Source organism: Palaemon carinicauda, chromosome 35 (assembly GCF_036898095.1).
Source record: "Palaemon carinicauda isolate YSFRI2023 chromosome 35, ASM3689809v2, whole genome shotgun sequence".
Taxonomy (NCBI): Eukaryota; Metazoa; Arthropoda; class Malacostraca; order Decapoda; family Palaemonidae; genus Palaemon; species Palaemon carinicauda.
This window is the reverse complement of record NC_090759.1, coordinates 67,836,927-67,848,192: the sequence shown is the minus strand read 5'-3', so window position 1 is coordinate 67,848,192 and position 11,266 is coordinate 67,836,927. Positions and strand designations below refer to the sequence as shown.

General features: G+C 35.7%; 1 protein-coding gene across 1 annotated transcript in view; it reads right to left on the bottom strand.

Annotated features, from left to right (window-relative positions):
- Window positions 1-4,537: 4,537 nt before the first annotated feature.
- Window positions 4,538-11,266, bottom strand: part of LOC137627841 (probable methylmalonate-semialdehyde/malonate-semialdehyde dehydrogenase [acylating], mitochondrial) — a 31,334-nt gene continuing 24,605 nt past the window's right edge. Inside the window, exons 10-11 of the mRNA XM_068359251.1 lie at window positions 8,604-8,702; window positions 4,538-5,009 (exon numbers count right to left, since the gene is read on the bottom strand). Coding sequence (XP_068215352.1) covers window positions 4,908-5,009; window positions 8,604-8,702 — 201 coding nt within the window. The 3' untranslated portion in view covers window positions 4,538-4,907. The remainder of the gene's footprint in view (window positions 5,010-8,603; window positions 8,703-11,266) is intronic.

Genomic DNA, 11,266 nt, shown 5'->3' with positions numbered 1-11,266 from the left:
AGGTCCTTTTATTTATCTATATATTTATTTATTTTCCTGTCACAATCAAAATAGGAAGCTTTTACTCGTCTCAGTTGAAAGATGGCTTTTTTTTCCTGGTTATTGTAATGGGCCATTTTTTCACATGTCCCAATTGAAAGGGGTCTCTTTTTGTCTCAATTGAAATAAGGTTGTTTTTCTCTTCCTGTCTCTATTGAAATAGGCTATTTTTTTCACCTGTCCTAATTGAAAGGGGTATTTTTTTTGTCTCGGTTGAAATGGAACTTTTTTCCTTCATGTCTGTATTGAAATAGTCCATTTTTCACCTATCCCAATTGAAAGGGGTCTCTTTTTGTCTCATTTATGATAGCTTTCTTTTTCCTTCCTGTCAATTGAAATAGGCCATTTTTTTTCACCTATCCCAATTGAAAGGGGTCTTTTTGTCTCAATTGAGCTAGCTTTTTTTTTCTTCCTGTCAATTGAAATAGCTTTTTTTCCCTTTGTCTATTGAAATAGGCCATTTTTTCACCTATCCCAATTGAAAGGAGTCTCTTTTTGTCTCAATTGAGATAGCTTTTTTTTTTCCTTCCTCTGTCAATTGAAATAGCTTTTTTTTTCCTTCCTCTGTCAATTGAAATAGCTTTTTTTTTCCTTCCTCTGTCAATTGAAATAGCTTTTTTTTTCCTTCCTGTCTATTGAAATAGCTTTTTTTTCCCTTCCTCTGTCTATTGAAATAGGCCATTTTTTCACCTATCCCAATTGAAAGGGGTCTCTTTTTGTCTCAATTGAGATAGCTTTTTTCCTTCCTGTCAATTGAAATGGCTTTTTTTTTCCTTCCTGTCTATTGAAATAGGCCATTTTTCCACCTGTCCCAATTGGAAGGGGGTATTTTTTGTATCGGTTGAAAGTTATTTTTCTTCCTTTGTCAATTGAAATAGGCCATTTTTCCACCTGTCCCAATTGAAAGGGGTATTTTTTTTTGTATTGGTTGAGTTATTTTTCTTCCTCTGTCAATTGAAATAGGCCATTTTTTCCACCTGTCCAATTGAAAGGGGGTATCTTTTTTGTATCGGTTGAAAGTTATTTTTCTTCCTCTGTCAATTGAAATAGGCCATTTTTTCACCTGTCCCAATTGAAAGGGGGTATTTTTTTTATTGGTAGTTATTTTTCTTCCTCTGTCAATTGAAATAGGCCATTTTTTCACCTGTCCCAATTGAAAGGGGGTACTTTTTTTATTGGTAGAGTTATTTTTCTTCCTCTGTCAATTGAAATAGGCCATTTTTTCACCTGTCCCAATTGAAAGGGGGTATTTTTTTTATTGGTAGTTATTTTTCTTCCTCTGTCAATTGAAATAGGCCATTTTTTCACCTGTCCCAATTGAAAGGGGGTATTTTTTTTATTGGTAGAGTTATTTTTCTTCCTCTGTCAATTGAAATAGGCCATTTTTTCACCCGTCCCAATTGAAAGGGGGTATTTTTTTTATTGGTAGTTATTTTTCTTCCTCTGTCAATTGAAATAGGCCATTTTTTCACCTATCCCAATTGAAAGGGGTCTCTTTTTGTCTCAATTGAGATAGCTTTTTTCCTTCCTGTCAATTGAAATGGCTTTTTTTTTCCTTCCTGTCTATTGAAATAGGCCATTTTTCCACCTGTCCCAATTGGAAGGGGGTATTTTTTGTATCGGTTGAAAGTTATTTTTCTTCCTTTGTCAATTGAAATAGGCCATTTTTCCACCTGTCCCAATTGAAAGGGGTATTTTTTTTTGTATTGGTTGAGTTATTTTTCTTCCTCTGTCAATTGAAATAGGCCATTTTTTCCACCTGTCCAATTGAAAGGGGGTATCTTTTTTGTATCGGTTGAAAGTTATTTTTCTTCCTCTGTCAATTGAAATAGGCCATTTTTTCACCTGTCCCAATTGAAAGGGGGTATTTTTTTTATTGGTAGTTATTTTTCTTCCTCTGTCAATTGAAATAGGCCATTTTTTCACCTGTCCCAATTGAAAGGGGGTATTTTTTTTATTGGTAGTTATTTTTCTTCCTCTGTCAATTGAAATAGGCCATTTTTTCACCTGTCCCAATTGAAAGGGGGTACTTTTTTTATTGGTAGAGTTATTTTTCTTCCTCTGTCAATTGAAATAGGCCATTTTTTCACCTGTCCCAATTGAAAGGGGGTATTTTTTTTATTGGTAGTTATTTTTCTTCCTCTGTCAATTGAAATAGGCCATTTTTTCACCTGTCCCAATTGAAAGGGGGTATTTTTTTTATTGGTAGAGTTATTTTTCTTCCTCTGTCAATTGAAATAGGCCATTTTTTCACCTGTCCCAATTGAAAGGGGGTATTTTTTTTTATTGGTAGTTATTTTTCTTCCTCTGTCAATTGAAATAGGCCATTTTTTCACCTGTCCCAATTGAAAGGGGGTACTTTTTTTATTGGTAGAGTTATTTTTCTTCCTCTGTCAATTGAAATAGGCCATTTTTTCACCTGTCCCAATTGAAAGGGGGTATTTTTTTTATTGGTAGTTATTTTTCTTCCTCTGTCAATTGAAATAGGCCATTTTTTCACCTGTCCCAATTGAAAGGGGGTACTTTTTTTATTGGTAGAGTTATTTTTCTTCCTCTGTCAATTGAAATAGGCCATTTTTTCACCTGTCCCAATTGAAAGGGGGTATTTTTTTTATTGGTAGTTATTTTTCTTCCTCTGTCAATTGAAATAGGCCATTTTTTCACCTGTCCCAATTGAAAGGGGGTATTTTTTTTATTGGTAGAGTTATTTTTCTTCCTCTGTCAATTGAAATAGGCCATTTTTTCACCTGTCCCAATTGAAAGGGGGTATTTTTTTTTATTGGTAGTTATTTTTCTTCCTCTGTCAATTGAAATAGGCCATTTTTTCACCTGTCCCAATTGAAAGGGGGTACTTTTTTTATTGGTAGAGTTATTTTTCTTCCTCTGTCAATTGAAATAGGCCATTTTTTCCACCTGTCCAATTGAAAGGGGGTATTTTTTTGTATCGGTTGAAAGTTATTTTTCTTCCTCTGTCAATTGAAATAGGCCATTTTTTCCACCTGTCCAATTGAAAGGAGGTATTTTTTTGTATCGGTTGAAAGTTATTTTTCTTCCTCTGTCAATTGAAATAGGCCATCTTTTCCACCTGTCCAGTTGAAAGGAGGTATTTTTTTGTATCGGTTGAAAGTTATTTTTCTTCCTCTGTCAATTGAAATCGGCTATTATTTTGCCTATCCCAATTGTAAGGGGTCTCTTTTTCTGTTGAAATAGGGTTTTTTTCTGTCTATTGAAATAGGCCATTTTTTTCACCTGCCTCAATTGGGAGGGGGTATTTTATAGTCTGTTGAAATAGAGCTTTTTTTTCTGTGTTTATTGAAATAGTCCATTTTTTACCTGTCCCAATGGAAAGGGGTCTCTTTTTGTCTCAGTTGATTCCAGTCTCTATTGAAATAGTAATTTTTTTTACCTGTCTCAATTTAAAGGGAATATTATTTTGTCTCGGTTGAAATGCATATTTTTTTTCTTCCTGTTTCTATTGAAATTTTTTCGCTTGTCCCCATTGAACGGGCGTGTCTTTTCTTTTGTCTCAATTGAAATAGGGCATTCAATTGAAGTATGTCCCTATTTTTTAAATAAAACTTTTCCTCATCTCAATTGAAATGGAGCTTTTTTTTGGGTCAATTGAAATGGGACGTTTTTCCTGTTTTATTGAAGAAGAGCTGTTTTTTGTCATACTTGAAATATGGTTCTTTTCATGACTCAAGTTCCTCTTGAATAACCAGATTAAAGTACTAAGTAAATGCAACAATCAGCAGGTTGGAATAAATATCTAAATATTCACTCTTCAAATTAAGTTTGTACAAATTTTTCCTGAGGCTATAAATTTATGCTCATTGTTTAATGTACCAGCCCTTATTAGAATGGGAAAACTGTTGTGTGCAAATGATTTGGACATACAGAGCAAGCCTTGCAGTAAAATGGATAGTATGTAAGCATAGGGTTGTCTTGACCCACCTCTTTAGTTGGGTGTGTATATATCATTTTGTACACTTTTTGGTGGGGTACGTAATTTTTTCCCCCCACGATTCACATGAAGAAAGACAAATCTTCATGGAGAGATGGGGAGTATAGAAACAAAGTGTTGTATGGTACTTTGACAGTAGTCACTTTTCTTCTATTGGTTAGTATGTTTACTTACTGCAAGGAACTGGATATATTGAGAGTTCTGTTCTGCTTAAGCTTTGTCTATCAAAAATACTTTAGAACCTAAAGTCTGACGCTAGTTATTATTATTATAGATTTTATACAGGTTTGTTGCCCCAAATAAGATGGATAATCCAACTGTTTATAATGGATACATGCGTCCTTACCAAGCCCAAGATTTACCAAGACAGGTCTAGTTACATTCATACGATATAAATTTTGTGTTAATTGGTTGACATTGGAATGTTTTGGTAATATTCAATTTTTGGCAACTTCTGTAGATAAAATTACTTTTGTAAACGAACCATCCACTTCTCTAATAGTTTAAACAAACACAGGAGGAAAAAAAACACAATTTTAGAAATCTCTATTGTCATTTTATATAGCTAAGAAAAATAGGTTTTTCATAAAGTAAAAGGAGATACTTGAAAATAAAGTATATCTACTCACTCTAACTAATAGGGTTCTCTGATTAACAATTTTTGTAGGTAAAATTGAATAGGTAATTCAAATCTAGTTAATGGAATGTTCTAAACTACACACACATTGCCTTGTTAATCTGAAATTTAGGAACTAATTCATTAAGTACAAAGAGCTTTCAATATACTAACCCCAGCTGTCAAACTAAAAACAAAATTGTACAAGATCAATGTTGTTCTTATTCTTTCAGTCTCAATGATGACTTGTCAACCAGCATTTTGGCAGACCGAGGAACGATAAAACTATCAACGCATGACTGGCATTGCTGTAGCAGAATGAGTTGGGGTTACATCTGCTTCTCTCCACATCTGCGTAACTGTCTTAAGTTGAGTATAGAAGTTAATACCCTGCAAATAAGAGAGAGGCTGTGTTAAATAAAGTCATGAAAGCTTGGTTTTGGTTTATTGTTAAAATCTTTGAAAATTTAAAATTGTGATGTTATAATCCAGAACTTCTAACTTCTATTTGTGGTAGGAAGAGGTAAAAGGTGATTGAATAATTTACATATTACAATGAATTAAAAATAATTTAATTATGCAGTCTCTTTCGTTTCTTCATCTTAAATAATTTTAAATCTAAAACTTTTTACCATTCAGCATTAAAAAATTTTAATTAATAGCCATTGCCAATATAAAACGTTTTACCATTTAGCCATTTTATTTAACAATAAATATCATCCACAATCTATTACATCTCTTATCTTTGTAGGTAAATAATGAAATATGGAACCTGCTGAATGGTTGCATAAATTACTGTAGTATCATTTTTAAAACATCTCGGATAAATAATGATTAAGAGAGACCCCTGCAGACTGAGTGGATGTGACTTCTCCAAATAATTTTACGACTTCAAATCATAAGCAGATTTAATGTTCATGGAAACCAAGAATTATGAGTTTCAAGCAACTTTGAGAAGTACATTGGACAAGCATATAGTCAAGGAGAACGAGAACTCATGAATATGTAGTCATGTGCAAGCAATATTTATTGAGATAAGTGTGAAAACTTCTTCTCTAACCATATTAGCCATAATGCCTTTATCTGTCCTTCCAGTAAGGATACATGAAGTGATCATCAGTACCTTCTAATGCTGGGGATACAAGAACAAAACATTGAGCAGTCATTGAATTAATAATATTTTAGCTTAGTGTAGACAACTTGCAGGTGTTTCCTGTCTATAACAGGAACCAAACTGCCCAACCCCATTAGCAAAAACAGATATCCTCTCTCTTGCTGGAAGTAGAAGTATTTCTTTTTCTTCACAGATTGTGTATTGAAGGGCTTTCAGTATGTGTTCAATACCTTATCAGTGTACTTTTTCCCCTGGATTTTGCAACGGCACAGAGGCTCTTTGTACCTCCTACCACTACTTCCAGTATCTTCAAAGCTCCCTTGTACCTGCTGCCTCCAGTATCTCAAGAGCTCATTATACCTCCAATTCTCCAAAGTTCTTTGTATCTCCTGCTGCTGCCACTGCCTGCAGTATCCCCAAAACCCTTTTTAACTCCTGCCAGTGGCTGTAGTATCTGCAAAGCACCTTGTACCTCATGCAGCTAGCTCCAATATCTCTAAAGCTCCTTGTGCCTCTTATATCTCCAAAGCTCTTTGTACTGCCTCCAGTATCTCCGAAGCTCTTTATACCTACTGCCGCTGCCTCCAGTATTTCCAAAGCTCTTGCTGCCTCTGGTATCTCCAAAGTTCTTTGTACAGGAAGCCTCTGGTATCTCCAAAGTTCTTTGTACAGGAAGGCTATTTAATTTCCAGTCATCTTTCAGAATGTCTTTATCAGGTGCTGTTCCCAAGAAAGACTTCAGTTTCTGCTGTGGAAATTGTGGTTCCTCCTACCACTGACTTTGGTACAGCTCTTTTGTAAAGATATCAGATCCAGCAAGAAGGGAGACTTCAGTCGGCCTTGGAACTTCCACACTGCTCCTGCTGCTACATCCAGTATTTTCAAGGCCCTTTGTACCTCCTGCTGCCTCCAATATCTTCAATGTTTATATCTCCTGCCGCTGCCTACAGCCTTCAGTATCTCCAAAGCTCTTTATAACTCCTACCACTGCCTCCAGTTATCCAAAGCTTCTCGTACATCTTGCAGCTTCCTCCAGTATCTTCAAAGCTTTGTAATTCCTGCCACTCCCTCCAGCATCTCCAAAGCTCTTTGTAACTCCTGCTACGGCCTCTAGTCACTAAATGCTCTGCACTTCCTGCTACTGCGTCGGGTTACTCCATAGCTATTTATACCTCGTGCAGCCAACTCCAGAGCCCTTTGTGCCTCGTGCCACTGCCTCTTGTATCACCAAAGCTCTTTGTACTGCCTCCAGTATCTCCAAAGCTCTTTGGAAATCTGTTCCTCCTTCTGCTGCCTCCAGTATTTCCAAAGCTCTTGCTACCTCTGGTATCTCTAGCGCTCTCTGTACAACCAGCCATTATTTCCAATTTCTTCAATGCTTTTGCTACCTCTGGTATCTCCAAAGCTCTTTGTACAATCAGCCATTATTTCCAATTTCTTCAAAGCTCTCTGTATCTTCTACCTCTGCCTCTAGTATCTAAAAACCGATTTGTATCTCCTACTGCTGCCTATTTTATCTTTAAAGCTCTTAAAGTCATTATGGGCTCCCAAACCACTATGCTGAGAAGCTTCAGTTTCTGCGTGGTCATTTGGGAGGTTCAGGGATAGAGTGTTTTAACCTTAATACCCAAAAGTGTCAAAGGGTGTTGCTCTTCAGAGTATGCTCACAATGTTATTTCTCAACCTTAACCATCTGTCCTCATTTTAGGTGGATTGGAGATGGTCTACATTTCTCCGGTGCTTATGGAGACGACAAGCCAGATGTTCCTCGTCCAAGATCTTGTGTTCTTGTGCAGAAGTCTTCTCTTCACGCCTCTTTTCTACTCTGGATGGATGTGTTTCCAATCACACCATCCCTGTAAATGCTTCTCGTAAGACGTTCCTAGATGCCATGCCTTAGATTCTTTTATTCCTCTAACATCCTCTGGATGCAAGTGTGTCTGAATGCGTCCCTAGCATGTTCATTGCATGACTTGCTCTTTCCAGTGCTTTGACCCAAATTGATCTTATCTTGTGACAAGTCTAGCAAGGCACACACTTCTGCAGCTGTCTCTGCAACAGAACTTATCCAAACGCAAGGTGTCTGAGAAATAAACATCAATTTTAAAGGACCACTTTCAACCACCACACATTATAACTAAATTGTTTATTTTGTTATTTACTTGCCAAAAATACTAATCTCTTGTTCCTGGTACTATTGTGAATTTTGTTAAATAAAGCCTTTTATTCATTCGAAAGTTATTTCAGTAGCCTTTTAATTCATTGGAAAGTTGTCTCATTATGTCGCTAGGCATCATAAAGGTAAATGAACTAAGCAACCATCAATACACTAATATGTAGTAATCTAAAGTCCTATATTTCCTCCCAAAAAAATATCCACAACCACTTGGAATATTCTGCACTGAAAATTCTATAACAACTAAGTCTATCACTAAAATAGGATTTAAGAAGTATATGATTGGTGACAAAGTAACACTGGCACACAAGAGAAACAACTATGCGGAGGCAACAAAACAGGTTAAAAAACTATTCAGTCTATAACAATACTATCAAATCTCTCTCTATAACACCAGCTTATGCATCATCCCCTCCCACCACCACTGCATAAATATCAAGGGACTGATTGTAAAAGGTAGCTACATTTATGTAACCATTAGCGAACTTGAGAAAATTTCCTCAACTGTTTCTCCCATCAGAGCAAAACTGCCATGGTTGGCAAGCTCTAGACAGTTCTTAAGTACTTTTATAGAGCAGTGATTGTATAACTACTGTATTGCCTTCAATTGTAAAATTCAGTGCAGCATACACCTTGAGTTACATAACCCTTCAGAAATTAATTAGAGTAAAATAGTCACTTGAAATATACTTACAGCTTTGCCATAGAAGTTAGCATCTCCTCTGAAGGAACCTCGAGATCCGGTAAATGAAAACATTGGTAGAGGCACTGGAATAGGCACATTAATTCCAACCTGAAAGAGAAAATTAATTAAATGTATATCGGTAACATTAAATGAGATTTCAAATTTTCAACAACTTTCCTTACAGTTAAAATTAAACCTTTCAAATTATGATAACTTGTTGGAAATGAAGAATTAAATCTTTCACAAAACTGATTCATACATCTAAACATTGGGAATTGTTTAAAACAAGTAACTAAACTTTAAAATATTTTAAATCTCCAAAAGTTGTAATAAATATGACTACCCAGTAAACATGGGAAAGAAAACTCTGCACAGAACAATATAGTATATTGTGAATTAAAATTGCTAGCTGTAAGTTGTAAATAAATTGTTGCAAGAGAATTGACATGTTAATTTTGTTACACTTTACTTATACAATAAATTGGTAACCCTACACACGGTGAACATGAAAAAGTTCTTTCAACCTGCGCTAACCTTTAATAAAACCCGGATATATTGATAAACCTACCCAACAGAGTTGTCACTACCCAGTAAGAAAGGTACCATACCCACCAGGCTATCAATTGACTCCTTAGTCCAGGATAGCCTAGATTGGGCTGCACATGCATATTCCTAATACTTGAAAGGAATGATCCAGAACATTTTGGCTTCATCATATGATTAGTTATTGGCAGACTTACTTTTCCAAAATCAAAGGATATATCATTCAAAAGGGTATTAAAAAGAATTACTGTATAAGATAATTGTGCCTCATGCTAACATTGCAGTACGATAAAACATGTTTTAGAAGACGGCAGTCCATGGGATGTAAGGAAAAGCAAGCTGTGTTGACAGCTTAGTAGTGTTATAGTACGTAGCATTAGAAAATTGTCTGGACACAAGACTGACTCCTACACAACGTCCAGGTACGTCTGAAATGAAGGGGGACGAGATATCCCAGACAATGTCTAAATATTATATGTCAAAAGACCCTGCTTAGAACTCTTACTGTGGCCTTATTTTGGCAGTGAATAATAATCAATTTGGGATATTATTCAACAATAATTTTCAGGAAAAGTGGGTGGATGACAACCTCCTTAGCCACCAAAATTTCAGAGGATGGAGCATGACTTAGAAACCATAAGAAAGACCATATGAATATTACAGACTGCATTGATGCTAGAATTGCCTTCTAATTTCTATAATATGTAACCGATGTAATTATAGCTGCCATTAGGACTAACAGTATGAATAAAGATCGAATTCCAAGACTTGTTACATTCAAAAGAGATCCTTTGAAGAGAAAGTTTCCTTATCTGCTAGCCACATATTTGTAATATATGAACACCCTCTATATTAAAGAGCAAAGGTAGCTCTGGGGATGGGGTTGGAAATGGGGCAGACAAAAAGAAATTACATTTTACTGGCAAAGAAGTAGCTTCTCTTGAGAATAAGAGGAACCTTGGAGTTAAAGGGAAACTACCATAAAGTTGTCTATTATCTTGAAGACTAGCATATCAAAGCAATTCCCAAGATGAATGAAAAACACTACTACTACTGGTTTAAAGTAAGTTTCCAGGATGTTACACAGAGATAACTTTTGGAGACAAAAAGAGTGTGATCATGAGCCAAACATGCTATGATTTTGAAGAGAATCTTTAAATAGTAACACCAACCTAGTGGTTAGGCCCAGCAATAGACCTGGTTCTTGTGGAGGTGTTTGGAGAGCGAAAAGCAAAGTTACTAAACCTGAAACTGTATCACAAAATAATACATTTCAGTGAAATGAATGGTTTCACATAAGCTAAGGTCTTTAAGACCTACGGAAGTAAGAAAGGTTAATTTTTCAGAGAGAGAGAGAGAGAGAGAGATGAAAATTCAACTTCGAGAGGCCAAGCAAACAACCAATAATAATTGCTATAATTTTCCACATTAGCTCGATTTAATAGTTCTATCTTTGAGCACAAAAATTACTCAAAATAGACTATAATATACAGGTGAGGTGTCTATCCCTTTCCTTGTGAGAAAAATGTTTCAGCAATTGAGGGGACAAGTTAATGATCTTGGCATTGGTTAGAAAGGGAACAAATCGATGAAACTTGCGATTCCCAATTACCTTTTCTAGATTTCCAACAGAACCAACAAGAAAGAGTTAAGAAAAAAAATGTTAAAGGGAAGTCCAATGACAACAGTTGAAGACTAAAATGAAATCCTGTTTTTTAATAAAGTTCTGTCCTATCACCCTCTTCAAACCATGGCATTAAGCAATAGTTTACTGTAGGAACCGATTTTAAGATTTCTGCAAAAACATAAATCCTGACCTAATTAAGCTTTTAATTGTGTTTCTTTGCAAACAAAATTAATTGAAGCTGGAATATTTTAATATTCCAGCTTATAAAATAGCAAAATGTCAAAAACCATGAAAAACTCTGCAAAACTAAGACAACATCCTCACAAAAGAACTACTCAAAATCTTCCACCCACCCGGCTGCCGGTCACTAAGCCGGCAGCCGAGTAGGAGGTACAATACACTAACAAGAGAAATAGCATGGATGTAAGGTTGTAGGCCGGCACTGCCTTACTGCATTAATTTAAGCACTTTTATATAAGTGGATATGAATGTGTTGAGGTGG